This window comes from Drosophila kikkawai, chromosome 3L (assembly GCF_030179895.1).
Source record: "Drosophila kikkawai strain 14028-0561.14 chromosome 3L, DkikHiC1v2, whole genome shotgun sequence".
Lineage (NCBI taxonomy): Eukaryota > Metazoa > Arthropoda > Insecta > Diptera > Drosophilidae > Drosophila > Drosophila kikkawai.
Window position 1 is genome coordinate 12,297,425 of NC_091730.1, and position 27,657 is coordinate 12,325,081.

At 47.2% G+C, this 27,657-nt stretch overlaps 8 protein-coding genes across 10 annotated transcripts; 5 read left to right on the plus strand and 3 right to left on the minus strand.

The window, feature by feature from the left end:
* Positions 1–95: 95 nt before the first annotated feature.
* On the plus strand, positions 96–5,761 carry LOC108070572 (uncharacterized). Its single transcript, XM_017161124.3, has 7 exons — positions 96–367; positions 440–1,370; positions 1,428–3,339; positions 3,410–3,543; positions 3,607–3,708; positions 3,778–5,408; positions 5,472–5,761. Exons 1-7 carry the CDS (start codon positions 185–187, stop codon positions 5,613–5,615), a joined length of 5,037 nt encoding a protein of 1,678 aa, XP_017016613.1. The 5' UTR covers positions 96–184; the 3' UTR covers positions 5,616–5,761.
* Positions 5,762–6,610: 849 nt separating this feature from the next.
* LOC108070573 (uncharacterized) lies at positions 6,611–11,647 on the plus strand. 2 transcript variants are annotated; one of them, XM_017161125.2, is made up of 7 exons: positions 6,611–6,877; positions 6,942–7,911; positions 7,964–9,272; positions 9,326–9,459; positions 9,568–9,669; positions 9,723–11,353; positions 11,417–11,647. In XM_017161125.2, the coding sequence occupies exons 1-7, from the start codon at positions 6,695–6,697 to the stop codon at positions 11,543–11,545; spliced, it is 4,458 nt and encodes a 1,485-aa protein (XP_017016614.1). In that variant the 5' UTR covers positions 6,611–6,694; the 3' UTR covers positions 11,546–11,647. The 2 variants fall into 2 exon arrangements, with proteins under 2 accessions (XP_017016614.1, XP_017016615.1); XM_017161126.2 differs by having other exon boundaries at positions 7,988–9,272.
* Positions 11,648–12,211: 564 nt separating this feature from the next.
* Positions 12,212–15,871, minus strand: Cds (CDP-diacylglycerol synthase). Of its 2 annotated transcripts, XM_017161128.3 has the most exons (7): positions 15,601–15,868; positions 14,712–14,836; positions 14,078–14,174; positions 13,817–13,993; positions 13,266–13,754; positions 13,053–13,184; positions 12,212–12,982 (listed from the first exon to the last, which is right to left on the minus strand). In XM_017161128.3, the coding sequence occupies exons 1-7, from the start codon at positions 15,715–15,717 to the stop codon at positions 12,770–12,772; spliced, it is 1,350 nt and encodes a 449-aa protein (XP_017016617.1). In that variant the 5' UTR covers positions 15,718–15,868; the 3' UTR covers positions 12,212–12,769. The 2 variants fall into 2 exon arrangements, with proteins under 2 accessions (XP_017016617.1, XP_041631341.1); XM_041775407.2 differs by having other exon boundaries at positions 13,053–13,754; positions 15,601–15,871.
* A 272-nt stretch (positions 15,872–16,143) lies between these two features.
* Uba2 (Ubiquitin-like activating enzyme 2) lies at positions 16,144–18,742 on the plus strand. Its single transcript, XM_017161120.2, has 4 exons — positions 16,144–16,382; positions 16,441–16,595; positions 16,655–16,942; positions 17,003–18,742. The coding sequence occupies exons 1-4, from the start codon at positions 16,239–16,241 to the stop codon at positions 18,552–18,554; spliced, it is 2,139 nt and encodes a 712-aa protein (XP_017016609.1). The 5' UTR covers positions 16,144–16,238; the 3' UTR covers positions 18,555–18,742.
* A 58-nt stretch (positions 18,743–18,800) lies between these two features.
* mRpL36 (mitochondrial ribosomal protein L36) lies at positions 18,801–19,489 on the plus strand. The gene is made up of 2 exons (XM_017161123.2): positions 18,801–18,949; positions 19,005–19,489. The coding sequence occupies exon 2, from the start codon at positions 19,005–19,007 to the stop codon at positions 19,392–19,394; it is 390 nt and encodes a 129-aa protein (XP_017016612.1). The 5' UTR covers positions 18,801–18,949; the 3' UTR covers positions 19,395–19,489.
* Position 19,490: 1 nt separating this feature from the next.
* On the plus strand, positions 19,491–20,456 carry LOC108070570 (2-aminoethanethiol dioxygenase). The gene has a single exon (XM_017161122.3). It carries the CDS (start codon positions 19,605–19,607, stop codon positions 20,343–20,345), a length of 741 nt encoding a protein of 246 aa, XP_017016611.1. The 5' UTR covers positions 19,491–19,604; the 3' UTR covers positions 20,346–20,456.
* ldbr (lariat debranching enzyme) lies at positions 20,450–22,273 on the minus strand. The gene is made up of 3 exons (XM_017161121.2): positions 22,239–22,273; positions 21,953–22,163; positions 20,450–21,896 (listed from the first exon to the last, which is right to left on the minus strand). The coding sequence occupies exons 2-3, from the start codon at positions 22,147–22,149 to the stop codon at positions 20,492–20,494; spliced, it is 1,602 nt and encodes a 533-aa protein (XP_017016610.1). The 5' UTR covers positions 22,150–22,163; positions 22,239–22,273; the 3' UTR covers positions 20,450–20,491.
* A 571-nt stretch (positions 22,274–22,844) lies between these two features.
* On the minus strand, positions 22,845–27,610 carry msk (importin-7 msk). The gene is made up of 10 exons (XM_017161137.3): positions 27,279–27,610; positions 26,293–26,528; positions 25,732–26,229; positions 25,478–25,654; positions 25,229–25,374; positions 24,369–25,166; positions 24,087–24,310; positions 23,713–24,023; positions 23,179–23,651; positions 22,845–23,117 (listed from the first exon to the last, which is right to left on the minus strand). Exons 1-10 carry the CDS (start codon positions 27,366–27,368, stop codon positions 22,921–22,923), a joined length of 3,150 nt encoding a protein of 1,049 aa, XP_017016626.1. The 5' UTR covers positions 27,369–27,610; the 3' UTR covers positions 22,845–22,920.
* Positions 27,611–27,657: the final 47 nt, after the last annotated feature.

The window sequence follows — 27,657 nt, forward strand, 5'->3', positions numbered from 1 at the left end:
ACTTATATTCAGTATTTTTTATAGTCAGCCGTAGGCAGGTAGCCTGTGCAGGATGCAACATGCAAGTCGTAAAGCGTTTTAGTATTAACCGCGGTGGCCACACTGTTGACTCCCGCAATTTGTTTTCTTTTCATTCAAATTCGCGTGCATATTTTCACATGGAAAAGTGACTCAATTCGGCAGGATGGGCAGCTGCTGGTACCTAGAGCATGTGACCACTCGGGATCGCATTGTCCTGAGTCGGGGGGAGAATCTGATAGGTCGCCACTCCAGCTGCAAGATCATTATAAATCAGCCCTACGACTATGTGTCCCGGGTGCATGTGAAGATGACCGTAAACGATGCGGGCGTGCTCGTGCAGTCGATGGTAAGTCTAGTGTTTTTGAATAGTATACATACACATATGTACATATGTTTTTATATGTCTAAATCGTAATAGAACACCAGCAACGGCGTCTTCATCAATGAGCAGAAAATGAAGGACCAGACTACAAGTAAACAAGTCGTGGAGGGCACCATCATCAGCCTGGGAGTGGAAGGGCACATCACTAACGCTCCGCGCAATTACCCCATCTTTGTGCTGCGGAAAGTGGTTACCGAAGAGGAGGATTTGATAGAACTGTCCTCGGACGACGATGATGACACCATGCCCATGCAGTATAGCATTCCCGAGTTGGCTTCAATAAAAAAAGATATTACTGAACAGGAGAAGCATCCCAACTTGCACCTGCCGAAGATTCCCGATGTAAAACAGGAGCTGGTGAGCAAGACCACCGAGGAGATAACAAATATCTTTGGCGAAGCGGATGAGGCTATTCTTGGTGGCGTTATGGATATAAATCCATATCTGTACAACCAGTTGAATAAAAAATCTGGAGGCACTGCCTCAACGAGCGCTAAAATCCACGACGGCGACGTAATAGAACTGGATACGGAGCCTGATAAGACGGTGATGCAGCCACCGCCTCCACCGGAAGACGAGTACGACGAGCAGTTTGCTATTTCACAAGCTGTACTGCAGGGAATCAAATCTGAAATGGCATTCAGCGATGGCGAGGAAGACTTTCTATCGTCCAATGTCATGGGGGGCGAATCACTTTCGCCTTCGTCCCAAGTAAACTACGATGACATTATCATTATCAGCGAGAGCGACGACGATGAGCTGTACGACAAAGTGGCCGACTGGTCAAACAAGCTGCTCAGCCAAAAGGCTCCAGATCCCATTAAGACGACGCAAGTAAACCCGCTGATTGAAGACGTGGGCTCGGATCAGGAAGCCGACTCGCGTTTTGGAATGAAGAAACCACCAAGGTCACTCTTAATCGATAGCTCTAGTGAGGACGAAGACAACGACGTGATTCTCTGGAATGGTAAATATTTTTTAAAGCTTTTAATTTTAGCAAAAACTTAATCAAAATTATTTGCAGCGGACAGTACAACACGAAGCCCCTCACATTTACACCCCCCCAAGACCTTTGCTAGAGAGGAAGACTACACCGACGATGCTAAGTTGTTCTCGCGTCGCCAGAGGACTGTTTCAGATACAGATCAGAAAAATGGGATTCCAGATAGTACTTCTGGATCCAATGAAATATCAGGGACTCATAATTCCTCACTTCCAAAGCCCATTACCCCGAAGGAGTGCCAAAAAGAGACGTTAGGTGACAAATTAGAGACGTCTAAGCGGCTACCTAGTGCCCGGCTGCGCAACAGATCTAAATCCTGCTATATGGAGCGACCAATAGACATTGATGAAACCTTTGAAAACAAAGATATACAAGAAAATCAGGGCAAAGATGTAGGAAATTCCTGCGAAGATTTGCCGGTAACTATGCACGCTCCTGAGGAAAGAGAGAAAACCCCAATTAAAAAAGCCAAGCCAAGGACAAAACGCAAGGAAATCAACTCCACTGAGGAGGGCGAAGAAATCACTCAGGAGCCTAAAGAGAATGGGAGAAGGACCTCCCCAAGAAAGAAATACCAAAACAAACCTACTGCTACTGCAGCTGAAACTCAGGCCAAAAGTCAAAACACTCGCTTACGAAATCGTACGCGTTCTTGCTATATGGAGAGGCCAATAGACTTGGATGAATCCCTAAGCAGCAAACAAGCCAATGAAGATAAACAAGATAAGCAGAAAGAATCTCGGACTAGGAAGCGCCACAAATCAATCGAAAAAGATTGTCACGCTTCGAAAGAGAAGCAGAAGACGCCACCAAAGAATTCCGAGGGGAATAAGTCCAACAAAACCAACAATTCCCGTGAAGAAATTAAAGGGAAAGCTAAGGAAACCAAAAATAATAGGAATAGCGTTACACCAAGGAAAGAGGATACAGTTGAAAATGTAACTCCAGTCAAGAAGGGCGTAAGCCCTCGGCTACTAAACCGATCAAAGTCATGTTTTATAGACCAAACGGATAATATTATTAAGAATATTAAGGATAATTCGCCAGCCCTTAACGAAGCCCGCGGTCCTGCCATAATCGAGGCTCCATTTATGTCAAAAAATCGTAAGCAGAGGGTTATTGATCGCCAGCGCTTTGTTGATTACCAAGCCGAAATAAACGCCAAGTGGCACCAGAAACCAAAAGATAAGAAAAAGGATGACCAAGAGATCAAGGAGAAACGACGAGAGGCTCTGAAGAAGCTTTCTGATAAACCCAAAGATGAGGAGAATATCCCCTCCACCTCGAGCGCAAGTAAAAGGAAATACTGCACCAGTGTGCCCACCATAAGCAACACAAATCGCGGTGAATTCCTTACCAAAGAGATCGATAGAGGACCTCCAGCCAAAATAGCAAAGAATGTGGAGAAACCCCAACAACGGACACCGCCTGCTAAGAATCCGATTCCCCAGCGACGTTCCACCATCGAAACGGACGATCTAGAAAATTATCCACAGCCCCATTGTTCTCGTCCTCCGGAGCGAAAAGACGCGCAGGAGGCTAGGAATCAGCGCACATGCAATCGTGTCAACTTCGCTGATATGGAACGTTACCGCCAACGAGCCGAAGATGCTAAGAAAATGGAAAAGCAGAGAAGGCACGTACGTTTCCGCGATGGAGAAGACGAAATTAAGTATATCGATAGGGTCTGTGGAGCCAATAAGCCGGTGCGGAAAAGCAAGGATACTTTAAAGATATGTCTCAGCACGTATATCGAGCGACGCGAATGGACCCTCAAGGGAAACCAAGTGGTGAACGACATCCTCCACCACAAGCGGACCATTCTCACGTGGGCCAATCAGTGGCTGAAGCATGGCAGCGTGGACGCTGTAGCTAAAACAGATGTCTTGATGCCCATCCCCTCCGATTTCGAAAGCCTTCAGCATTACAGAAAGTAAATTTAAAACTGGCTTTTAAAAAAGGAACATAAGCTTATACATATTTTTTTTATATTTTTTTGGCAGGACTTTCTTACCGTTAATAAAACTGGAGTTGCTGACCACCATCGAGAGGGACTACAAGAGCTCGAAGACTACGCTTGATCTCGAAGTGACGGACGTGCAATCCGAGAAAGAATTCTACCGCATCTTTGTCAAAAGTAAGTAATAATATGGGTATTACAACTATATCAGTAATATTAATAACATTTAATATTCAACAGCCAAAGCCAACCCCATTGGAAAATTTGAGCTATACACCCTTTCTAGTGGCAGCGAAATGGCGGAGACCTTTGCTAGTCTATTGGAGCAAAAGACCGTTAGCGGTAAGTGCTATAAACACGATTGAATCATTTTCCAAAAGCCCTCAATACAATGTTTTCCCTTTCCATCAGGCGGCGTTTCTTTCATGACATTTGAAATTTTTATGCAAATATCCTTTGAGAAGATGAAAAACCTTAAACAGCTGACCGCCCGTCCGGTGGTGGACAGCCTCCGAGTAGAACTGGGCGCTCTGAGTGCTATCCAACAGCTTCACCGTTCGCCTCTCAGCAGGCGGATTTTGATGCCCACTGAGGCGGTGAAGACTGTACAAATACCAAAGGTGTCGCAGGCGTTCACGTACACAGGATTTACTAAGCTTGACAACCACCAGGAAGATATTTGCCTCCGGGTCTACAAGAGGGTCATAGACAACATCAATCCAAGTGTGACCCTAGTGCAGGGTCCTCCTGGCACTGGGAAATCCATACTTCTGTCGAATCTCAGTCTGCAGTGTCTGTACGGAAAGGCCTCTGTAATGCTGGACCGAAAGATCTTAATTTGTGCTCACTCAAACACGGCCGTGGATCACTTGGTGAAAGCTTTGAGCAATGCACTTTTTGCCATGAGCCACGACCACTTTCAGCTAGTGCGGTTTGGGATGATTGAAAAAATGAGTGAGAACTCCCGCCAGTTTTCGCTTTCTGAGCATTTAAGAAAAGCCAGGAATGAAAAGCTGAAGCGTTTAACTCCGGAAAACATTGAAATGCTGAAGAAGCAGCACAGCGACTTGAGTGCCGAGATCCAGCAGCTAAAGCAGAACTCAAATATCATGCCCACTTACCTTCAGCAGCAGTTGGAACAGAAACAGAAGCAGCTCCTGCTGATCAGCCAACAACTGAATCCGCCGCTGACGCCAAGGGAGGAGTACGACATTTCCAAGACATGTCTGAAGCGGGCCCATATCGTCTGCACGACGCTCTCCTCGTGCGTCAAGCTGGCCAACTACGTGGACTTCTTTGACATCTGCATCATCGACGAGGCCACACAGTGCACGGAGCCCTGGACGCTTCTGCCCATGAGATTTGGCATAAAACACCTTGTCCTGGTGGGAGACACCCAGCAGCTGCCGGCGGTGGTGCTGTCCAAGAAGGCCATCGACTTCGGCCTGGGCAACTCCATGTTCGACAGGATCCAAAAGAGTCTGGTGAAGCAGCTGAACATGGACCTGCCGGGCGGCAATCAGCTTGTGCACACCAAACTGTTCAAGCTGAGCTTGCAGTACCGCATGCACCCGGAGATCTGCCGGTGGCCCAACAAGTACTTCTACGACGACCAACTGGTGAGTGCGGATCTGACCTCAAAGCCCTCGACGCTCATTCCCTACTGCGTGGTCAACCTGAGCTACACGCGGGACACTGGAAGCTCCAGTGCAAACAGGAGCATAAGCAACGACGAGGAGGCTCGCTTCGTGGGTCAGTTGCTGACGGAGATGGACAAGCACATGCCCAGCCAGCGCTACAGCTACGGCCTGATCTCGCCGTACAGCAGTCAGTGCTACGCCCTGAGCCAGGTGATTCCACAGCACATGAACCTGACGCCGCAGACTGTTGACTCTTACCAGGGATTGGAGAAGGACGTGGTCATCATTTCAAATGCACGCACTCGAGGATGTGGATTTCTCGCCAACTATCAGCGACTCAATGTGGCTCTAACAAGACCGAAGCGATGCCTGGTTATTTGTGGCAACTTTGATGATCTGCAGGTGAGTTAGCAGAAGGTTTGGCATACAAAGGTGTTTTTAAAATGATTACTTTTCTTTATTCAGTCTGTTGACTTGTGGCGACAGTTGCTCGATGATGCCCGCCAACGGAAAGTTTACTTCGACTTGAAGCGCGACGACGTGGATGATCTGCAGAACTCCCTGATGAAGAAACTCCTGGTGAAATTCGTGCTTAACTTAAATTCTTAAATAAGGAAATGTACATTTGGAATTGTCTTTCTTTTTGTAATTACTAGATTTAAGAGCAGACCACTTCAGGTGCCTTTTTGAACTCAGTTTGTTACCACTTTAGTTACATTTAAACTTTAATACATATGTATGTACTTTTTTATTTATTTTATATGCCTTAATAGTGAATAAAAGACTTGAAGTTTGTTCATTAAAATCTTTGTAAATGTATTTGGACAATGGAAATAGATTTTAAATAGATTTTTTTTGGTACAAATCAAAGTTTAAAAACATAGCTCAGTCAAAAAAGCATTAAGTTTAGTTCGGAAAGCGGTGCTATGTTTGTTTTTATTAGGTTTACAAATCTGCATACATTATTTAACCTCTTAAACAAATTTTAATTTTGGTAAAATTTTCACAATTTTAATGATGTAACCCCTTATAAAAATTTTTAATAATTAAAAAAAAATTGATTTCTTTCAAACATGACTAGAAAGACTCGCCTTTTGATGCTGATCAAGAATATATATGATTTATAGGGTCGGAAATGACTCATTCACTGACAAACATCAGAAATACCTAAAATATTTGAATTAATGTTTAAATGTTTAATGTTTAAAAATATCATAACTAAACAAAAAATGTATCAAATTTAATTCGAAAAAAAGAAAAAGACAACAAACACTCACCAGTTGATGCTGATCAAGAATATATGTATATGGGTTATAGGGTCGGAAATGACTCCTTAATAGTTTCAATAGCTTCCAACTAAAATTATAATATCCTGCCAGGGATCATGGTTAAATTTACGAAGCTGACAAAGAAGTACGTAAAATAATTCTAAAATTTTTAAAAGAGGAAATGTAATGACGGTCAGTGTCATAACACCCTCAAAGGCTTGACTTTATGACACTTTCGCAAGTGTCGAAAAGTGTCTTAATATACCAAATACCAATATTTTACGGTATTTTTGCAATGTGTTTTGCTTTTTCATAAATAAAAGCGACGGTCACACATTCGTATCCCCCGCAATTTGTTTTCTTTTTATTCAAAGTTGAAATAACATTGGTTACCCGGGAAGGGCGACTCCATTCGCCAGAATGGCCTGCCGCTGGTACTTGGAGCACGTGACCACACGCGACCGCATCGATCTGAACCACGGGGAGAACTTGATGGGCCGCCACTCCTGCTGCAGGATTTCGTTAGGTCAAAGCTATGATTTTGTGTCCCGAGAGCATGTAAATATTATCGTGAGCGAATCCGGCGTGATAGTACAGGAGATGGTGAGTCCTGCATACAAACAGATCCTTAGTTTGTATGAACACCTAACCTGATTTGCTTCCCCAGAACTCCAGGAACGGCGTCTTCATCAATGAGCAGCGGATGAGTGGCGAGTTCAAACGCATGCCGGTCGTGGAGGGCACCATCATCAGCCTGGGAGTGGAAGGTCACTTCACTGACATACCGCGCAGCTATCCCATCTTCCTGCTGCGGAAGGTGGCTACCGAGGCGGAGGAGGTAGTGCTGTTATCCGACGACGATGGGGATACCCTGTCCAATGATGGTAATCTTGCCCAGATTAAACCGGACTTGGGAAAAAAGATGAGTTCCACAGACCAGGAGGGATCCTGTACCAACTTGCACCTGCCGAAGATTCCCGATGTAAAGCAGGAGCTGGTGAGCAAGACCACCGAGGAGATAACAAATATCTTTGGCGAAGCGGATGAGGCTATTCTTGGTGGCGTTATGGATATAAATCCGTATCTGTACAACCAGTTAAATAAAAAATCTGGAGGCACTGCCTCAACGAGCGCTAAAATCTACGACGGCGACGTAATAGAACTGGATACGGAGCCTGATAAGACGGTGATGCAGCCACCGCCTCCACCAGAGATCATGGAAGTCGTTAACGTCGAGGACGACGAGTACGACGAGCAGTTCGCCATGTCGCAAGCCGTGCTGCAGGAGATGAAGACCGAAATGGCCTCCAGCGATGACGAGGAAGACGTTCTGGCGTTTAAAAACATGGAAGACGAACAGGGACTGGATTCGCCTTCGTCCCAAATAAGCTACGATGAAATCATTATCGAGGAGAGTGACGACGATGATCTGTACGACAAGGTGGCCGACTGGTCCAACAAACTGCTCAGCCAAAGAGCTCCGCAAGCCATCAAAATGTCGCAAGCTTATCCCCAGATAGAGGACTCGGGCTCGGATCAGGAGAATGAATTGCATTTTGAAATAAAGCCTCCGACGAAGTCACTTCGTATCGATAGTTCCAGCGAGGACGAATCCAGCGACGTGGTTTTATGCAGAGGTAATATACTTAGAAGTTGCTGAAATATTAAAATATTTAAATATATATATAGGACCTTTGTCTCCGTTATCCACAGCGGACAGCACAACAACAGACCGCAGCTGCAGCGTTCGTATTCAGTCCCCCACTGGTGAAGTGAGCTCCAGCGCCGACGCTGCTCAAAAGATGTCACTGTCGAAGCCCATAGATGAAACCCTTGAAAAAAAAGATGTGCAGGAAAAGCAGGACGACGTTTGGGATTGCGGCGAACAGCCTAAGGAACCTGGAAAAAAGAAGACAGCTCGTGCCTGTGAAGAAATTAAAGAGAAAGCTAAGGAACCCATAAATAATAGGAATAGCTTAACACCAAAAAGAGAGGTTCCAGTTGAAGATGTAACTCCAGTCAATAAGGGTCCAAGTCCTCGGCTACTAAACCGTTCAAAGTCATGTTTTATAGACCAACCGGATAATATTACCAAGACTACTAAGGATGCCCGCGGTCCTGCCATAATCGAGGCTCCATTTATGTCCAAAAATCGCTGCAAGGTTAACAATAAGGAAAAGCAGAGGGTTATCGATCGCCAGCGCTTTGTTGATTACCAAGCCGAAATGACCGCCAAGTGGCACCAGAAACCAAAGGATAAGAAAAAGGACGACCAAGTGATCAAGGAGAAACGACGAGAGGCTTTGAAGAAGCTGTCTGATAAACGCAAAGATGAGGAGAATAGCCCCTCCACCTCGAACGCAAGTAAAAGGAAGAACTGCACCAGTGTGCCCACCATAAGCAACACAAATCGCGGGGAATTCCTTACCAAAGAGATCGATAGAGGACCTCCAGCCAAAATAGCAAAGAAGGTGGAGAAACCCCAAGTACCTCCGGTTAAGCATTCGATTCCCAAGCGACGCTCCACCATTAATACTCCCTTGCAGCAGCTCCTGGCAGCGGAGGATTTAGCCAAAAGTCCAGAGCCACAAGGCTCCCGGCGGCCTGAACGCAAGGAGGCGCAGCAGGCTAGGAATCAGCGGACATGCAATCGCGTTAACTTTGCTGATATGGAACGTGAAAGCAGAAGGAAGAAACAGCAAAGACGCGTTCGTTTCTGTGACAAAATCAACATTATATATATCGAAAGTGTAAGTGGGGCCTGTAAGCCCGTGCGGAAAAGCAAGGATAGCTCGAAGATCTGCCTCAGCACGTACAGCGAACGACGCGAATGGACGCTCAAGGGGAACTACATGGTGAACGACATCCTCCACCACAAGCGTACCATTCTCACGTGGGCCAACCAGTGGCTGAAGCATGGCAGCGTGGACGCTGTAGGGGAAACGGATGTCCTGATGCCCATTCCCTCCGACTTTAGTGGCTTTCGGCACTACATCAAGTGAGTTTAAAACTGGCTTTGGAAAATAAAACATTAACTTATATTGGTGGCAGGACTTTTTTGCCACTGATGAGACTGGAGTTACTGACCACCATTGAAAGGGACTACAAAAACTCGAAGCCTACGCTGGATCTCAAGGTTATTGGCATATATTGCGAGAAGGAGTGCTACCACTTAGTGGCCAGAAGTAAGTGGATAAGTATTGACAAACTAATTTCAGAGTAAATTCAGTTAATAAACTATAAAATCCTGGAAATATCCTCACTTTATACAATTATCTTTCTGCACTTCACAGCTAAGGCCAAACCCATTGGAAAATTCGATCTTTACACTCTGTCCAGTGGCCCCGAACTAAGCGAAACCTTTGCCAGTCTGTTGGCCCAAAAGACTGTCGGCGGTAAGCTTTATTCTTCCACCATGTCCACCACTCTTTGACCATCTTCTCATCAGGCAGCGCTTGGGACATGACCTTTCAAATTTGTGTACAGGTACCCATAGAGAAGTTGAAAAACCTGAAACAGGTAACCGCTCGTCCGGTGGTGGATAGCCTCCGAGTGGAATCGGGAGCTTTGAGCGCTATCCATCAGCTTTACCGTTCGCCGCTCTGCAGGCGAATCCTGATGCCCACTGAGGCAGTGAAAACCTTACAAATACCCACATTGGCGGAGGCGCTCGCCTACAAGGGATTCAGTAAACTTAACAAGGACCAAGAGGACATTTGCCTCAGTGTCTACGAGAGAGTCATCGACGCCATGAACCCAAGTCTGACACTAGTTCAGGGTCCGCCAGGCACTGGGAAATCCATACTTCTGTCGAATCTCAGCCTTCAGTGTCTGTACGGAAGGGCGTCCGTGATGCTGGACCGAAAGATCTTAATTTGTGCTCATTCTAACACGGCCGTGGATCACATGGTAAGGGCTCTAAGTAAAGCCCACTCCGCCATGAGTCGTAACCACTTCCACCTCCTGCGATTCGGGTTAAATGAAAAAATAAGCCAACACTCCCGAAAATATTCACTAGAAGCTCACTTTAAAAAGGCCAGGGAGGACAAGCTGAAGCGTCTAACTCCGGAGAACATTGAGATCTTGAAGAAGCAGCACAGCGACCTGAGTGCCGAGATCCAGCAGCTGAAGCAGAACTCAAATCTCAAGTCCACCTACCTTCAGCAGCAGTTGGAACAGAAACAGAAGCAGCTCCTGCTGATCAGCCAACAACTGAATCCGCCGCTGACGCCAAGGGAGGAGTACGACATTTCCAAGACGTGTCTGAAGCGGGCCCACATCGTCTGCACGACGCTCTCCTCGTGCGTCAAGCTGGCTAACTACGTGGACTTCTTCGACATCTGCATCATCGACGAGGCCACACAGTGCACGGAGCCCTGGACGCTTCTGCCCATGAGATTTGGCATAAAACACCTTGTCCTGGTGGGAGATACCCAGCAGCTGCCGGCGGTGGTGCTGTCCAAGAAGGCCATCGACTTCGGCCTGGGCAACTCCATGTTCGACAGGATCCAAAAGAGTCTGGTGAAGCAGCTGAACATGGACCAGCCGGGCGGCAATCAGCTTGTGCACACCAAACTGTTCAAGCTGAGCTTGCAGTACCGCATGCACCCAGAGATCTGCCGGTGGCCCAACAAGTACTTCTACGACGACCAACTGGTGAGTGCGGATCTGACCTCAAAGCCCTCGCCGCTCATCCCCTACTGCGTGGTCAACCTGAGCTACACGCAGGACACTGGTAGCTCCAGTGCAAACAGGAGCATAAGCAACGACGAGGAGGCTCGCTTCGTGGCTAAGTTGCTGGCGGAGATGGACAAGCACATGCCCAGCCAGCGCTACAGCTACGGCCTGATCTCGCCGTACAGCAGTCAGTGCTACGCCCTGAGCCAGGTGATTCCACAGCACATGAACCTGACGCCGCAGACTGTGGACTCGTACCAGGGATTGGAGAAGGACGTGGTCATCATTTCAAATGCACGCACTCGAGGATGTGGTTTTCTCGCCAACTATCAGCGACTCAATGTGGCTCTAACAAGACCGAAGCGATGCCTGGTTATTTGTGGCAACTTTGATGATCTGCAGGTGAGTTAGCAGAAGGTTTGGCATACAAAGGTGTTTCTAAAATGATTACTTTTCTTTATCCAGTCTGTTGACATGTGGCGACAGTTGCTCGATGATGCCCGCCAACGGAAAGTTTACTTCGATTTGAAGCGCGACGAAGTAAATGATTTGCGAAACTCCCTGATGCAGAAGCTCCTCGTGAAACCTTTGTGATTGCCAATGATTATTGTATAAGAAACTTTAGCCTTATGATAACTATTAGATTTAAGAGCACGTCACTTCGTGTACCTTCGTTTTTGAATAAAGATTGGTTGTTTTTGTATTCCTTACATTCATTTATTTAATTTGTTTTTATTGATTTAACACATTGATAGAGAATTAAAGACTTGAAGTTTGTTCATTGAAAACTTTGTACACCTATTTTATAAAGGGATTAGACCATTCTGCGAATTTTTAATATATTATTGTTTATTTAAACTGCGAAGTGGACTTGCTTAAAAACATTTTTAGAAATAGTAAAATATTTATTTCTTTTTTGGCATAAAGTCAGGGATTTCTTTTGCAAATATTCAGGGAAACTGCAGGAATTTAAATTAAGCAGACACCTTGGGACTTCAGTTTAAAATGTATTTGAAATTAAGACATTCTTACTACAAATAAAAATGAAATTAAGCTTTATCGGTTCGCGTATTATTTATTTATTATTTTTTGTATTAATTTCAGGCTTGGTCTAACCCTTTTCAAACACCGCCAACTTGCATTTCGTTTTGTAAATGCCTTTAAGATCGTAATTCATCAGGTTATACGTATATATTAACTATTTTGTGAGTTCAGGATGGATGATTTATATACCAAAGAAGGGAAATAATAAATATTCAATTGAAATTGTTTACTTTCTACATATATATTGCACTATATAGAGTTACAGCTCCCGAAATAACTTGATCGATATCGTTCCTCTCTTTTAAATCCAACTAAAATGCGCTTTAATTATGCTAATCCCCAGCTGTTGCTGCCTGATCTTCACTAAGTAATAGTAAGTAAATTCACTAACAACACGCACACACACACACACATAGTCTAAATATTAAATTCATAGTTCTGTTTGCTTTGTCCTGCTTGTCATTAAAACGTAATGGAATCGCTTAACAACAAAGGTAAAGTCGCGGATAATCCGATACTGAAAGGAAGGTCTTAAGTTACAAAATAAATTTAAAATGTAGCAACAAAATCTATCTAGAAACTAATAACATAACAAAAATTATGCACGTAATTTAGACTTATTTTATGCGGCTGCTCAAAGTGCGCTCGCCCGTATATGCCTACAGTTGTTGTATATCATCAAGTATATATAAATTTCGATTTTATATATATATGCAGAACGTATGACTAAAGCAAACATGTTGTCAGAATCTAATAGGTAGCCTTCGGTTAGGCTTAGGTTAGCATGTCGCCCAGGTTGTCCTTGAGCGACTGATAAATTTGGTATTGTTGATCAGGTTTTAGGTTGTAAATCTGCGTCAACAGCTTCGCCGGCGAAGGAGTCCTGATGAAGCTGGAAATATAAACGTTGACGAAGGTGGCCATCAAAAACTGGCAGTCGAAGCGATCCATGATGCCGCCATGTCCAGGAATCATGTCTCCAAAGTCCTGTCACACACGACAAAGAGAGTCGTAAATAAATGATATTTGAATTCTTTGCAAAAGTCTTTCTACTAACCTTAATTTTGAATGCCCTCTTAAATCCAGAGGCAAAGAAGCCGCCAAACGGTCCAATAATGGAGCTGAAGAGGCTCAACGAGATCGAGTGCCAGATGTAGGGGTAGAGGCTTAGGGTCTTACCAATGCCAAACTGAAAACAAATAAATAACAATAAATAAAATACATTAATAATCCAAATAATTTTAAAATAACTAGTAAAAAGACAACTCACCAGTTTAAGGCTGTACTCCTGTGGCGTGAATAGATAGCTGGGCACACAGGACATCGTCATGCGTCCCAATTCCTCCGAGTACTGGATGGGGCAGATGAAGTACTGGTAGTTGCACAGCACATAGGAAAACAGAATGCCAAAGACGACGGTGGCAAAGCCACCCCCAATGAAGCCCTCCCAGGTCTTCTTGGGGCTCAGCTTGATGAGGGGCGTGCGGCCGAAGAAGAACCCAAACACATACGCCATGACATCATTGCACACAATCATGGAGACAGGTACGATGAACCAAATAAGGCCCTCGAATATGTTCTGGATGATGAGATAGCTTTGGGTGACGACAATCAGCAGGGAGACGTGAGTCCAGGCAAACAGGCTGAACTGCTTGATGTAGTACTTTTTCACCAGCGACAACACGAACCAAACGAAGCCAATGATGTACAGGGCAAAGGACAGGAAGCGGTGATAGGTCACCAGGAACTTGAGATACTCCTGTACAAAATAATAAATTAAATTAATATTAAGCTTCATAAGGAGGCGGAAAAATTACTGACCACTCGATTGATGACAACGCCAAAGTAGTCCACCAGATTTTCACCGTAAAAGAAGTAGTTGGAGGTGAGAAGGAAGTACCAGGACAGACTGCGGAACCAGGGCAGACCATGAATCCGATACACCTGGTAGCCAATCGATATGATCTCCTGAAAGCACTTCACCTGCACCAACAGTGTCTGTTTTTTTGGGGAAAGTAAACAAAGTAAGCAATTAATTAATTAAATTTTTAGATAGATTTCAAATTGATTTAAAATACCCACCGTGATCATCAGGGCCAGCGGACCGCCGTAGATGATCAGTGCAAAGCCGCAGATCATAATCCATGTGAAGATGCCGCGGATGACCCAATTCTTCCATCTGTGGAATGCGCATGAAATTATTGTTTGCAAATGTAGATATTTATTTAGTATATATGTATGTATGTAAGTATTTGCTAGCGGCAAACTGCAGCCAGCTGTGGATGGAATATTTTTGGAAAGCTTACACATTCAAAATTCAATAATTCACACTCTTCTGTATCGTGAATATTGTACACAACTTATGGCCAAAATATGTCTCTACAATTTGATCTTTTACGGAAAACTACTTTAAGAAATACTTTATTGTTTATAAATGTTTTCTTAACAATTTTTTTTGTAAAATAAAGACCTATTTGTGTAATGTGAATATGTCACAGATCCTTTTCAAAAACATTTACCAATTTAAAATAATTAATGAAATTATTTTAAACTATAAAACACTTTATATATTAGTAAATAAATAATTGAATAAATAAATTAAAATGAAAATTCAAAAAACAGAAAATAAGCTTCCTAAAATTGAGATAAAATACCCTGAAGTTCGGGTCATATTGTAATTCTATATATAATATACATTAATTTACAATTCACTCACCTATCGGGCAAATCCTTGAGGGCCGAGTCCAGTAGCTCGGGTGTCTTGTCGGTGCCCTGCGGCAGGTTCTTGGCCAGCTCCTCCACGAACTTCTCCTCGGGAATCTTCTCCTCCTCGGAGTCAACCTGCGTGATAGCCAGGGGCGGGAAGCGGGAGTCGAAATAATTAGAGTGCACATATTGATTGGCTGTGAAATGTATTCCCGACCGGGTTGCAGGGTTTAAGCACTTTCTATTAGGTACGCTGTGCAAAGTCCAAGATACGTCTATGTATGTATGTATGTGGGGCTATATACCCATAATCAGAATCATTCGTTTATCCAAGACGCACACACATACACGAGGGAATGGGAAAGGGAAAGAATTGCGGGCTTTTTCGGTGGCGTGTTTTGTTTGTTGCCAAATCGCGCCGTTGATAAGAGGACATGCGGGGCGACGGAGGGCTCTCTTATCACAAAAAAAAAACACTTAGCCGGAACTATTGCAAAAAGAAAATAGAGAACGAAGGAGGGGTGGGTAATGGCCAATGCTTCCGTAATGTTTTCGTCCTCTTAATTGGATTTGCTGGAAATAATGGCGCTATATTGCAACACAGCAGGTGGGTGGTGGGGGTGACTGTCATTGTTATTGTGTTCTTGCAGTGTGCTTGTTATTGGATTTTCTCCTGCTCTCTCCTGCTCTCCCTGACTCTCCTCCGCTCTCTCGTGCCCACCTGCTCGTGCGTCAGAGAATAACAAAAACACACACACACACACACACCGACACACATATGCTGGTATACACACATTTAGCTTCGGTTCCAATGTTTCTTTTGCGCTCCAAGAATTATGCAAATGGAGTAGCAACAACCGCTGCTGCTGCTGCTCCACATAGAAGTCATTGGCACTTACATGGTCCGAGGAGTCAGCGGCGGAGTTGCGCTTGGCTGCCTCCGATCCGGATCCGGCAACGGCGGAGGAATCCTCCAAAGCCTCCTCCTCCCCCTTCCTGCGACGCACTTCGGTCATTATTGCTCTATTGATTTTCCCGTAACTGACTTGACCGCTTCGCACAAATTCCGTGTTACGCTTGCCGAGATCCGTGCTCCGTGAAAATGTTCACCAGCACTTTGTCAGTAAAAAATACAAATGCCCGACTTTTCTCTATTTCTGATTAGAGCGCTGCTGGTAGTGTGACCAGTAGAGCTAAAAGCAAAATGACCAGGGCTACAGCTATTTCCAGGGAAATAGATGCGATAGCCAATTCTTACTATCGGAAGTTAATCAATTTTTAATGAACATTTATTGGAATATTTTGTTAATAAATCGTCTAATTTTTTTACCTGTACAAAAATAATAAATCAATTTAACTTCTCCTGATTTAGGTCGATTTAGGGTGACCGCATGCGGGGCTTTAGTATTTTTTTTGCGTTATGGTATTATCTCGACAAAGCCACTGTGGTCATATTGCCGGCGGCGTCACTTGCCAATATTTTTCGCGTTTATTTTCTGCAATCAAACGACTGAAAGAAACAGGATAAGAAAAGAATATGGCTGCAGCTATCGATGGCGTTCTTCCGTCCACTTTGCAGGAGTTGGTGAAGAAGTCAAAAGTTCTAGTCGTGGGAGCCGGCGGAATCGGTTGCGAGGTGTTGAAAAACCTTGTGCTCAGCGGCTTCACAGATATTGAAATTGTAAGTTTTTTCATGCAAGTGGGTGTCGATGCCACTGCTAATATGAATAATTCCACAGATTGACCTGGACACCATAGATTTAAGCAACCTCAATCGGCAGTTCCTGTTTCATCGCGAGCACGTGGGCAAGTCGAAGGCCCGTGTGGCAAGGGAGAGCGCCCTGAGCTTCAATCCGGATGCCAAAATAACCGCTTACCATGATAGTGTGACATCGTAGGTTTATATTCCTCTATTTTCCGCAATTTGTATATATATTTGGACCCTATTTGCAGAACCGACTACGGAGTCAACTTCTACAAGAAGTTTGATGTGGTGCTCAGTGCTTTGGACAATCGGGCTGCCCGAATCCATGTAAATCGCATGTGTCTGAATGCCGACGTCCCTCTGATCGAGAGCGGCACCGCCGGCTACAGCGGACAGGTGGAGCTTATCAAACGCGGTCTCACGCAGTGCTATGAGTGCACGCCCAAAGAGAAGCAGCGTAGCTTTCCAGGCTGCACTATCCGCAATACGCCCTCGGAGCCGATTCACTGCATCGTCTGGGCCAAGCATCTGTTTAAGTGAGTAATGGAGAAGTAATTGAAAATCAAGAAGTAGCTTTTAACATAAATATATTTCAGTCAACTCTTTGGCGAGTCTCTGGATGATGAGGATATTTCGCCCGATGCAGCTGATCCAGATGCCCAGGATGCGGCAGTGAGTGCAGACAGTGATGGAGCTGGTGGAGATGCTACGCCAAAAGAGCTCGATAAGGAAGCCGAGGAGAAGCCCAAGGACGGCAAGGATGATGTTACGGACAATGGCAACGTTGTGCGCATTAACACCCGTCAGTGGGCCAAGGATTGCAATTATGATGCTGGCACCCTGTTCAATAAGTTCTTCAACGAGGACATCAACTGCTTGCTGCTAATGGGGAATCTCTGGCTGAAACGTAGGGCGCCCGTACCTGTACAATGGGATACACTGCTGCCCGAAGGCAAGTCCGATGACAACCCGGAGATTGCCAAGCAGCATCACAAGGTCTGGAGCCTTGAGGAGTGTGCATCCGTTTTTGCCAGTGCTCTCAAGGAGCTGAGTGCTAGTTTCCTTAAGCTGGAGGGTGATGATACCTTATCCTGGGACAAGGATGACCAGCCTGCCATGGACTTTGTGGCAGCATGCGCCAACGTGCGCTCATACATCTTCAATATTGAGCGCAAGTCACGCTTCGAGATCAAGTCGATGGCGGGCAATATCATTCCGGCTATAGCCACTACCAATGCAATCACTGCTGGCATTTCCGTTCTGCGCGCCTTCAACGTTTTGGAGGCCAAGTGGACTCAGTGCATTACCGTCTACGCACGCCTTAGGCTGAATCCGCGTAACCAGTTCCTGGTGCCAGATGCCTCCCTTCCGGGTCCCAATCCCGACTGCTCGGTGTGTTCCAAGGATCCGGCTATTACCCTGAAGATTGATACGAAGCGCATGACCATCCGGGACCTGCGCGACGAGGTTCTGATCAAGACGCTCAACATGGTGAAGCCTGATGTGGAGGTACCTCTAACTAGCACCGTTTTGCTCTCCTCGGAGGAAGGCGAGACCGATGACATCGAGGGCAAGCTCTTGAGCGAGATGAACATCGTTGATGGTGTGATCCTTAAGGCCGACGACTTCTTCCAGAACTACGAACTGAGGATTATAATCTCCCACTTCGATGCAGAGAGGGAGGATAACCTGTTCGAAGTGGTGGCACAGGCCAAACAACTGCAGCCCAAAGAAGAGGAGCAGAGCAAGGAAAAGGTGGAGGAGAAGAAGGAAGATTCAGAGAAATCTGCAAAGAAGCGTTCGGCCAATGGTGGGGGTGATGCCCCAGACGAGGGACCCTCGACATCCAAGCGTAGCAAGCCAGCCGATGTGGATGTGGTTGAGGACGACGACGACGACTGCCTGTTGATCGAAGAGGACGAGGATGAGGCAGACACAGTGGCAGTCGCCACAGACAAGCTATCGGTGCAGAGTCCACCAAAGGTCGGCACAAAACGCAAGCCCAGCGAGGTGATTGAAGATAACGATGAGGACATCACCGAGATTATGGATTCCTCCGACGAGGAGCTAGCGGGACCCACCAAGTGCAAGCGAACCCGTTTGGATGAGTCTCTGTCCCAACCCGTAGAAGTCATCAATATCGATTAATCACATAAAAAAAAACGGAAGAAACTACTTGGATAAAATCTCAACTAAACTCTAAAGTGGCCCAATATCTTGTAATGAATACAAATGTACATTTGCAACTATTTAACACGCTCACTTTGAAATTGAGTCGAATAATAAATAGTTACTGGATCCGCTCAAGTGAAATGAATAAAATTAAAAACAATTTATTTAGTTTGTTTGTTATTTGTATTAAATTAATTCTAATTTTATTAAAAATAACTCGACGTGCAACGTCTAGGAAGCAACAGGCTCACTGGGGAGGTAGGTTTTCCCCCAAAATCCCCCTCCCTACGACACTGTCGTTACCAGTGTTGGCTAACTCTCCAAGACTAGGGGTGTTATCGGTTTAGGGCAAGTTATAAAAACAAAGAAAGGTGAGCGTTTTCACTTAAATTTTTGACCGTTTCTCAATGAAAATTGATTCCTTAGATGTCCCTGGCCAGCAGAATTTTGCAGCAAAGCTCCCGCCTTTGGAGTGGGCTGAGTTCGGCACGAGGTTTCCATATGCTCGTGCGGCCGGCGGCGCCTGTCAGCGCCCCCATACCAAGCACACAACTGATGACCGGCTCAGCTCCGATTCAGCAAGGATCATTGGGACTCCTGACCCCTTGCTCGACGCTGCTGCAGCAGGTGGCCGGGTTCAAAGTGAAGGGTCGTTTGAAGCGGCGCTGCAAGGACTGCTACATCGTGGTGCGGCAGGAGCGCGGTTATGTCATCTGTCCCACGCATCCGCGCCACAAGCAGATGGCGATGAAAAAGCGCGACTACAAGTCCTGGATCCTCACACATGCCACGCAGTCCAAGGAGCGGGGCTTTTAGACCTATTTACATAGTTGAAGGCGTGTTAAGAATAAAAGAAAAATACATAAAACAGACTACCACCCAGGTGGCCCCTTTAGGCGTTTTCCAACACATTTGCTGTTGTTTATCTTGATTCTGGAAGCCAGGGGATTTTAGTCGCTCTTGCCTTTTCTCCGGACGTCAGCGCAGTGTCACGGCTGAAGTTGAAGAAGTTACGTACGCGCCGAGATGACGACGCACTTCACCAACGTGCTGCGGCAGGCTTTCAAGACGTTCGACCGGGCCAACCACGCCAGCTTCAATGCCAACCTGCAGCATCTGCGCCAGATGACGGACGAGCTGACCCACCGGGATCTGCACCTTCGCGAAGAGCTCTTCCGGAACGTGGATGTCGGCGTCGCCAGCCGACGGGCGCCATGCAGCTATATGCACATCTTCGAGGACGAGCGCTTCTCCATGAGCCTGTTCATCGTCCGGGAAAGAAGTGACATTCCGTTGCATGACCACCCCATGATGTTTGGCCTGCTGCGCTGCATCTGGGGCCAGCTGCTGGTGCAGAGCTACACGCAGCAGGTTGGATCAGACGAGCCCATTATCTACGATCCGCATCCCACGGTGGTCAAGGTGAATGCTGAAGAGCCCAGTCTGGTTACGCCGGACAGCCCATGCGCAGTTTTGACGCCCAGGAGGAGGAACTACCATCAGATCACCCAGACAGGCAACGGAGGAGTTGCCGCCTTCTTCGACATCCTCAGCCCGCCCTACGATGCGGATATGCCCGTGTACGGGCCACGCCAGTGCCGCTTTTACAGCCCCCGAGCGGACGGTGGCCAGCTGCAGCTTCAATGCATCCCCTCGCCGACCACCTACTACTGTGATGTGCTGGAGACGCCCGAGTCTGTGCTGGAGGCTGCGTTCCAGTGCGCCGACGAGGCCTACAACGCCGCAAATGCCAGCGAGACGCAGTGAGTCTCTGCGTGCCGCAGCTTAACCCTCCTATTTATTCGCCCATCACCCGTTGGCTGCCAAGCCGGCCAAGTATCTTCTGTGTTATTTAAATAAATTGCCTCTTTTTTTTAAGTTCGCTCCGCTTTTACTACGGAATTCGTTGGGTTTTATTCTTCTTCATCGGCTTGGTAGATGTTCTGGTTGCGTCGCTTCAGCTTCTTGAGAGATGGAGTGGACGCCGTCACCGCAGCTGGTTCCTCTTCTTTTGGAGCTTCTGTTTCTACTTCAGCCTCCTCCTCCTCCCCCTCATCCTCAGCCGCCGTCTCATCCGGCAGATCAATTGCTTCTCTAGACGTCGGCGCCGGCAGGGAAAGGTTCAATTTTCTTTTCGTTGGTGTGATCAAGGGCTCGCCAAGATCCTCCTCCTCCTGTGGCATCTTTTCCTCATAACTCTTCGAAAGCTGCTGAACCGTAGCTTCAGCTACTGGCAGATCCTTGCCATTGGCTAGCATAGCCAAGCAGAGGGGATCATCAATGCCGAGGGCTGCGCAAAACGTGTTGCTCTGTGGATTCAGTTGGGCTTTTGGTTGACCCACCGCCATGTTTTTGTAGTTGGATTGCTCCTCGGGATCGTAGGCTGGAACAGTTCGCTCAAAGTTCTCCGGCACCTGGAGATTCTGGAATTTCGTCGTCACAGCTTCCAGCTCCTCTTCGGTGGGTGTAAAGTTAAAGCGCTCCGTGATCGCTCCAGCCTTCTTTCCCGGCAAATAGTAGTAGTTCTCCTTCACAGAAATCAAATGGTTGGTGCTGTGCAAAATGGCCAGCCATTCGGGGTCATATTGCAGGCGGGGATTACCCTCAATTGGGTCACTGGGTATTTCTACCACCTGCAGGAAGCCACGACGCGGTAGGCACTTGTCCAAAGCCAGGAATTTTGTGACAGGAACAGGTTTCGACGGTGGGGGAGTGGGGGCAGCTTTCTCCTCATCTTCGTCCTCACTGCTGCTGGAGGAGGAGGAGGAGGCGGCGCCGTCATCCTGTCGTTTCTGGCAGGGATTGTGCGGCACTAGAGCAGCAAACTTGCAGTGCAGATGAGCGGCGAACCAGTAGGCTGGCTGTATCGCCTTCAGCAGCTCCTCCAACGGACGGCTGCCAAGCTGACCACTTTCCATGTCCGCTGCAAAGAAGGGTTTTCTCCGCAGGAGCTGCGCCTTGTTGCCATACTCATAGATGCCGGCGGGCCAGTCGTGGGAGAGGAAGACGTCCACTCGCCCGGACAGCTGCTTCAGCCGGAACACCTCAAGCTGTCGCACATGGTAGACACTGCGGCATGTGGCCTCCGAATAGGGCGGAAATTCGTGGTGGCCACGCAGAAAGTCATGTCCTTTGAAAATGCCACTTATGCCCGCAATGCGCACACCGTTCACGTTAACCACACCGGCGTAACCCAGGTAATAGATGTTGGGTGCTACCCAGCCGCCGTAGGGCAGCTCTTGAAGGTAGTTGGAGGCTTCGTGGTTGCCGCCAATGAAAATTGTCAGCACCGGCGCCACTCTCTCCCCGCTGTAGTACCTGTAAATGGTAGGGATTAGGAGCAAACTTCTAAGTCAGGACATCATGGCACTCACTTGTAGAAGGTGCAAATATCCAGGTACTTCTTTGGCACCGCCATGGTCTGCAGATCCTCCAGATTCCGGGTGGACTGGAAATCGCCGCAGCATAGCAGCAGGTCTATCTTGGTGCCGCTCTCCTTCTCGATGCCTGCGATAGTGTCGTAGATGCGCTCCAGTTCGCCATGAGCACAGCCTTCAACCGCTATTTTCATGGTTTTAATATAATCTGGTTTGTTTTGTTTTGTTTTTAAATTCAAATCGAAATTACACTTTAGTTGCAGAATGGCATTGGGTCACTTACCAATACTGGTTAAGGTAGCATCTACAACAGCTGATTTATCGACTTATCGCAATGAAAACCTATCGATTGCAATCAAGCGCCAGCAGGAACAAATTTAAAAAAGCTCAAAAAATTTAATTCACTTTAAATCTTTTCTTAAAAACACTTTTTTCCAGTTCAAACGTTAAAAATGTTTTTTTTTTATTTTTCAAAAATATCGCTCCATTTAGTACAGTATATACGTGTATGTGTGTGTGTATAAAGAAAATGTTTGTGAAATGCTCTGCGTTGAATTCTCATTCTCTGACCACCGGACTTGCCATCTTTTTTGGGAGTTTTGCGGGGGGCGTCTCATTTCATGAGACCTTCTCGTCCTCGACGTTTGTTTTGTTTACATACAAAGATTTACAATGGACTTTCGACTTAATTGTTATCATAATTTAGTTGGCAGCCGGGCGTGCCAAGTAGGAAATAATAAAATATAAATCTACAATAAATATATAGTGCCCTCTGGACGCCGCCCGAACGGATCGATCCGATCCAAGCCGACGCAGCACGTATTGGTACACAGAGTGTACGAAAACCAGGAGAATGGATGCCTTAAAGCCATCATCAGCATGCAAGATGTATGTTTTTTTTTGCTTGTTTTTGTTTTTTTTGGAAAGAATATGAGAAACAATCAAGTCAGATGTGGTCAATCCAGTTACGAGCCGAACTTAAAGGACGAGGGCACGGCGGTCTGTGGGAAGGCGAAGCCGCCCTGCTTCTCTATCAGTTTTGACTCCTTGGCAGCCTTGCGTTGGTCGGCGGTCACCACCACCTCTTGCAGCGCCTTGGCCTGTTCGGGTGTGAGGTTGGAGGTGAGGAGCGCATACCAGGCCTGGTCCTGTGCGGAAAGTGCTGTGTGGAAAAGAATGGAATCAGGACAAGGCACTAGATATTTTAGGACATTCCAGCTCACCAGTAATAACTTCCTTAAACGTCCAGTACTCATCGATGGCCGTCTCGTTCTCCTCGTCATCGATGGGCGTTGTGAAAGACTCCAGGCCCGTTTCGTTCAGATCACCAATTGACTCCTCCGCCTCGTCATCCGAGTCCGCATCTTCGTCCTTAATCTCGGCCTTGATTTCGAAGCCCGCAGCGTCGCCTTTCGTCTTGGTGAATTCAGCCAACTTGTCCAGATAGTCCGGCGCCATCTCGTCCATGTCATCCTCGTCGCTAGACAGAGCCTCCTCGCAGTCATCGCCATCCTCCTCCTCCTCCTCTTCCTCCTCCTCCTGGGCCCTGGATTCATAGGCGCGCTTCAAGCCATCGAAGAGCAAAATAAGGGCGGGCACAATCTTTCCAGCCACCTCGCTCAGCACTTGCGGCTTGGCATCGCCCAGGGAAATGAGCGTGCACAGACCCAGGACGCAGAGCTTGCGATCATGAATGCTAAAGGGATTGCAGGGGTTTGAATAATTAATTAATAATATATTTAAAAGGTTATAATTACCCCAGGAAACAGTCCGTGTCGTGGAGCCACTGCTTGATAAAGTGTGCGCTAATCGATTCGTTGTTCTGCTGCGACATCTTGTCCAGAATGGAGAGCAGCAGCTGGGGATTGTAGTAGAGCGCCGCAATGACCACCTGCAGGCACATGGTGCGCAGCTCGGAGGACTGCACCTCGCGGGTTAGGCGGGACAGGGCCAGTTCCACGAACAGGTGTATCACGGAGTCAATCTGGCCCTTGCACTGCAGGATAATCACTTCCATCAGCTTGGCGGCATGGCACTCGGGATCTTCGCCAGGATTACTAGTGAGCATCTGAGGGAATGAATAATAGTGTAAACATATTTGTATACACGATAATGTCGCCTAACTGCTTACCGTCTTGCACATGTCGAGAATGGCCAACAGCCTGTTTGGATTGGACAGGAAGGCTGGCGTGTCGACTGTCACATAGTTATGCAACGCCGGCATAATATCAATGAAGTAGTCCATGCCATCCTTCTTGAAAACCTGGTAGATCAGCTCCAGCATTTGCCACATCTCGGGGGAGATGGCCTTGGCCGTTAGATCGTAGACCAATGAGAAGGTTTCCTCATAAAAGTCTAAAGAAAAATAATCACGTTTAAAATCATCTCCAGAGAGATTTCAAGCTGCACTCACCGGTAATGTTGTGCTGGAAAATGTGTCCAACCACATTGATCACGATCGGATGCAGGTTTAGTAGGACATCGGGATGCTCCTCCATCACACTGAGCAGCGTCTCGATTGTATTGAGCAGGCTCATGGCCGTGATGGCCTTCTCGTCGGATCCCTCTTCGGATTCAAGAACCTGGCTAAAGGTGGTGGCCAGATGCTGGCAGATCTCGGTGGCCACCGGCAACAGCTGCTCGGTGAAGGTGCACACAATCTTTTGCATCACATTCGTCAGATCCTCGTTCTCCGTCTCGCGTATGATGGTGAGCAGCTCCTTGGTGATCTCCTTGATTTGACCTTCAACGTATGGAGGCGCATCGTTCTGGGACGATAGGAACATCTGGAGACCGATGGCGGCTTCCACCTTAACGGGCAGCTCCTTGTCAGTGAGCAGGGCATTGGTGGTCAGCCGCATGATCTCGGCCAGCACCTGGGGATTCTTGATCTGCACGTCGCAGAAGTAATGCAGCACCCAACACGCACGCGCCCGCATATGCCCGGCGGGATTCTGGAATTCCGGGAACACGTACGTGGTCAGCATGGATTCAACTTGGTCGCGGTACGAGGCCTTCTTCAGCAGCACATCCGCCAGTGTTCCGATCATGTGCAAGGCACCGTCCTTCTGCTTGTTGTCCGCATTCGGTGAGGTAATTATTTGCATAATTGTGGCCATGGCCTTGGGCAGGACACCCTTGCGCTTCTTGCAGATGGAATGCAGCAGGGATTGGGCAGCCGGCACTGGTGTGGCATAGTCCTCAAAGATGTCTGCAGGGAAGAGGCGTTTAAAATAAAACGCATAAACGGGTAGATGGAGGAGTTTCTCTTACCAAACTTCAGGCGAATGTACTCGTAGGGATCGCTCTCCCAGAGCTCCTGGTCGGAATCCGTGAACGACATGATAGGAAAAATCACATCCTGGATAACGGCCACCATATGGGGCTTGATGAGCTTCCAGGTGTAGGCGTGGCTAACACTGAAAAGGTCAATGTTTAAGTTATTAGCTTTCAGTGCTTATAGTTACGATTTTCTAAATATAATAAATAGTATTAATAAAATAATATGCAAATTTTACTTACGCATTCTTCAGATAGTTCAGAACATCGGTGAGGACTCGCGGCGAAACGTAGACCCGGTTCCTGTACTGGTCAAGGATCTTCAGCAGCACCTCCAGGACACCCTGGCTGAACGTGGGCAGATACCACTCGGCGAATTTTTGGTACTTTTCACTAACCACATTTTGGGGACTTCCATACCTGCAACAGAATATTTCGAAATCATTGGGTGTCCTTAACCAAAAAGGCCAGGGAGGCTTGATCTTTACTCAACGCACCGCTCGAACATGCGGACCATAATGTGAAGGGCCCACTTCTTGGTCTTCCAGTAGGGGAACTCCGTTCGCTCGTCGTCATCGAGGTGGGAGCTGTCGGGCACATCACGATCGGCCACCTGACGGCAGATCTCCATCCACTGGGAGAAGATCTCCTTGGTGATAAGGTCAAGCGGCAGGCTGTACTGCGTTAGGGCATAGTAGATCTTTAGGATTTGCTTTTGCAGCAGCACCGATTGCTCCGACTGCTCGGCCAGCAGGCGCACTATCAGCTGGTAGATCATGGGCAACAGCAAGTTCATGGCCTCGTTCAGCGGCGTTCGCTCCTCGCTGCGCTTATACTCGTAAGTCTTGACCAGCTGGTACATGGTCACCAGGGCTCCGTTCCAGCCGTTGACATCCTGGTTTTGCAAGTAGATGCTAATGTTGTCCACCACCTGTGGCCACCGTCCGGGGAAATCGCTCTTGATGATGTGATTTACGCAAACGGAAAGCTGGACCCTATAGCATGGGGCGGAGAGAGGAAGTTGAAGTTGAGGCAGGGGACATTTCAGAAAGACCTACCTGATCAGCTCGGGAGCATGGACGATGGCATCGACAATGGCACCGCGAATCATGGCCCGATCCTGCTCGTGTATGGAGAAGGGTATCGGCTCGCCCGGCTTGGCCTCGTGGTCCGACCAGCTGCTGTTGATCAAGTTCTTGAGGTAGACAGCTCCCGCCTGGCGCACCGGCTGCTCCACCGTTGTCTGCATTACGATCTGCAGTATGGTGGGCACAAATCCAATGATTTTGTGTATCTGCGAACGTATAATATGTACGGATTTGTTTACACAGCTGTTGTGGTGAGTAACGAGGGACGATGGTCGCCCGGGGGTTAGGTGTTTGATTTGAAGCAGGAATCGATCGATGGAAGCACTTTAAATTCTGTGCGCAGAGCTAGTACAATTAATATGGGGCTGCTGCTGGCCATTAAGGCTGATAAAGTTAATTAACCCAAAAGGGGGCGGTGTTGGGAGGGGCATGCAAATCGTTAGATGCTGACTCAGACGTAATGAGCATGCCTGCACAGTGGGGCAGAAGTAATTGTTTAATTGTTTAAGCGACTGGCTCTGGACACGCTTTTGATTCCGGGGGGATTGCATAAGCTCCAATTACGGTTGTATTTTTCGATTCCAAATCAAAGCATTGCTTATTAATGGGCCTTTGGATTCACCAGAATAAAATTGAAACCACAGTACTCGCACACAGTCATGCCCAAAAATATATGTATATACACATGTGTGTACTTGTTGCCATATCCCGCCACTAGGGAAGGCCAAGGAGCAAGTGATAAACATTTGAAGGGCAACCTTTTTGAGCGATATCTCGGCTTACACCAGGCCCCCGCACCCACACAAAACGCCCAAGACGAACCGCGCGAGGAGGAAGAGTGGGAGAGGTTAAAGCGAACAATTAAAAAGCACATGGTTTCGGGGCGATGGCGCCACCACCACCAAGTTCGTTTGAATCTTTTTGCAGGCGTACGGCCTCAGGGGACAGGCACTCACCTGGGCCAGTTGATCCTCGGCGGCCTTGCGCTGCTCCGGATTTGGATCAATAGTTGCGCGCAACAGTTCCGTGAGTTTTTGTGCCTCCATTTTCGCGATTCGTTTCTGCTATTCCCACGTTTCGGCCGGTTGTTGCTGCTGCTGCTGCTGGTGGACACGCGATGCGCCCACTGTGCTACCCGCTGTTGCCTGGTTGTCCTCTGCTCAAAGGATTTGCCGCTCTAGTGGCTCCTATGTGGGGGCGAAATCTGGTAAATCTCTGCTCCCTGCACCTGCACCAAAAACGTGGAAAAGGCTCCACTCGCACACACACACCGCCGAAATTTGCAAGACGAACGATGAAGCGTGTAGAAGAAGCAAACTATCGTAATTTATCGGA

What these genes read in the sequence shown, in the direction of transcription:
- LOC108070572 (XM_017161124.3), top strand. Translation starts at nt 185, where the DNA reads ATGGGCAGCTGCTGGTACCTAGAGCATGTGACCACTCGGGATCGCATT. An exon ending in GCGTGCTCGTGCAGTCGATG is followed by an intron (nt 368 to 439) that starts GTAAGTCTAGTG and finishes AAATCGTAATAG; the next exon opens with AACACCAGCAACGGCGTCTT. An exon ending in CGACGTGATTCTCTGGAATG is followed by an intron (nt 1,371 to 1,427) that starts GTAAATATTTTT and finishes AATTATTTGCAG; the next exon opens with CGGACAGTACAACACGAAGC.
- LOC108070573 (XM_017161125.2), top strand. Translation starts at nt 6,695, where the DNA reads ATGGCCTGCCGCTGGTACTTGGAGCACGTGACCACACGCGACCGCATC. An exon ending in GCGTGATAGTACAGGAGATG is followed by an intron (nt 6,878 to 6,941) that starts GTGAGTCCTGCA and finishes TTGCTTCCCCAG; the next exon opens with AACTCCAGGAACGGCGTCTT. An exon ending in GCAACTTTGATGATCTGCAG is followed by an intron (nt 11,354 to 11,416) that starts GTGAGTTAGCAG and finishes TTCTTTATCCAG; the next exon opens with TCTGTTGACATGTGGCGACA.
- Cds (XM_041775407.2), bottom strand. Translation starts at nt 15,717, where the DNA reads ATGACCGAAGTGCGTCGCAGGAAGGGGGAGGAGGAGGCTTTGGAGGAT. An exon ending in CCGCTGACTCCTCGGACCAT is followed by an intron (nt 14,837 to 15,600) that starts GTAAGTGCCAAT and finishes GCTATCACGCAG; the next exon opens with GTTGACTCCGAGGAGGAGAA. An exon ending in CTCAAGGATTTGCCCGATAG is followed by an intron (nt 14,175 to 14,711) that starts GTGAGTGAATTG and finishes CGCATTCCACAG; the next exon opens with ATGGAAGAATTGGGTCATCC.
- Uba2 (XM_017161120.2), top strand. Translation starts at nt 16,239, where the DNA reads ATGGCTGCAGCTATCGATGGCGTTCTTCCGTCCACTTTGCAGGAGTTG. An exon ending in GCTTCACAGATATTGAAATT is followed by an intron (nt 16,383 to 16,440) that starts GTAAGTTTTTTC and finishes ATAATTCCACAG; the next exon opens with ATTGACCTGGACACCATAGA. An exon ending in TGGGCCAAGCATCTGTTTAA is followed by an intron (nt 16,943 to 17,002) that starts GTGAGTAATGGA and finishes AATATATTTCAG; the next exon opens with TCAACTCTTTGGCGAGTCTC.
- mRpL36 (XM_017161123.2), top strand. Translation starts at nt 19,005, where the DNA reads ATGTCCCTGGCCAGCAGAATTTTGCAGCAAAGCTCCCGCCTTTGGAGT.
- LOC108070570 (XM_017161122.3), top strand. Translation starts at nt 19,605, where the DNA reads ATGACGACGCACTTCACCAACGTGCTGCGGCAGGCTTTCAAGACGTTC.
- ldbr (XM_017161121.2), bottom strand. Translation starts at nt 22,149, where the DNA reads ATGAAAATAGCGGTTGAAGGCTGTGCTCATGGCGAACTGGAGCGCATC. An exon ending in GATATTTGCACCTTCTACAA is followed by an intron (nt 21,897 to 21,952) that starts GTGAGTGCCATG and finishes TACCATTTACAG; the next exon opens with GTACTACAGCGGGGAGAGAG.
- msk (XM_017161137.3), bottom strand. Translation starts at nt 27,368, where the DNA reads ATGGAGGCACAAAAACTCACGGAACTGTTGCGCGCAACTATTGATCCA. An exon ending in CATGCTCCCGAGCTGATCAG is followed by an intron (nt 26,230 to 26,292) that starts GTAGGTCTTTCT and finishes CCCATGCTATAG; the next exon opens with GGTCCAGCTTTCCGTTTGCG. An exon ending in TTTCCAGCACAACATTACCG is followed by an intron (nt 24,311 to 24,368) that starts GTGAGTGCAGCT and finishes ATTTTTCTTTAG; the next exon opens with ACTTTTATGAGGAAACCTTC.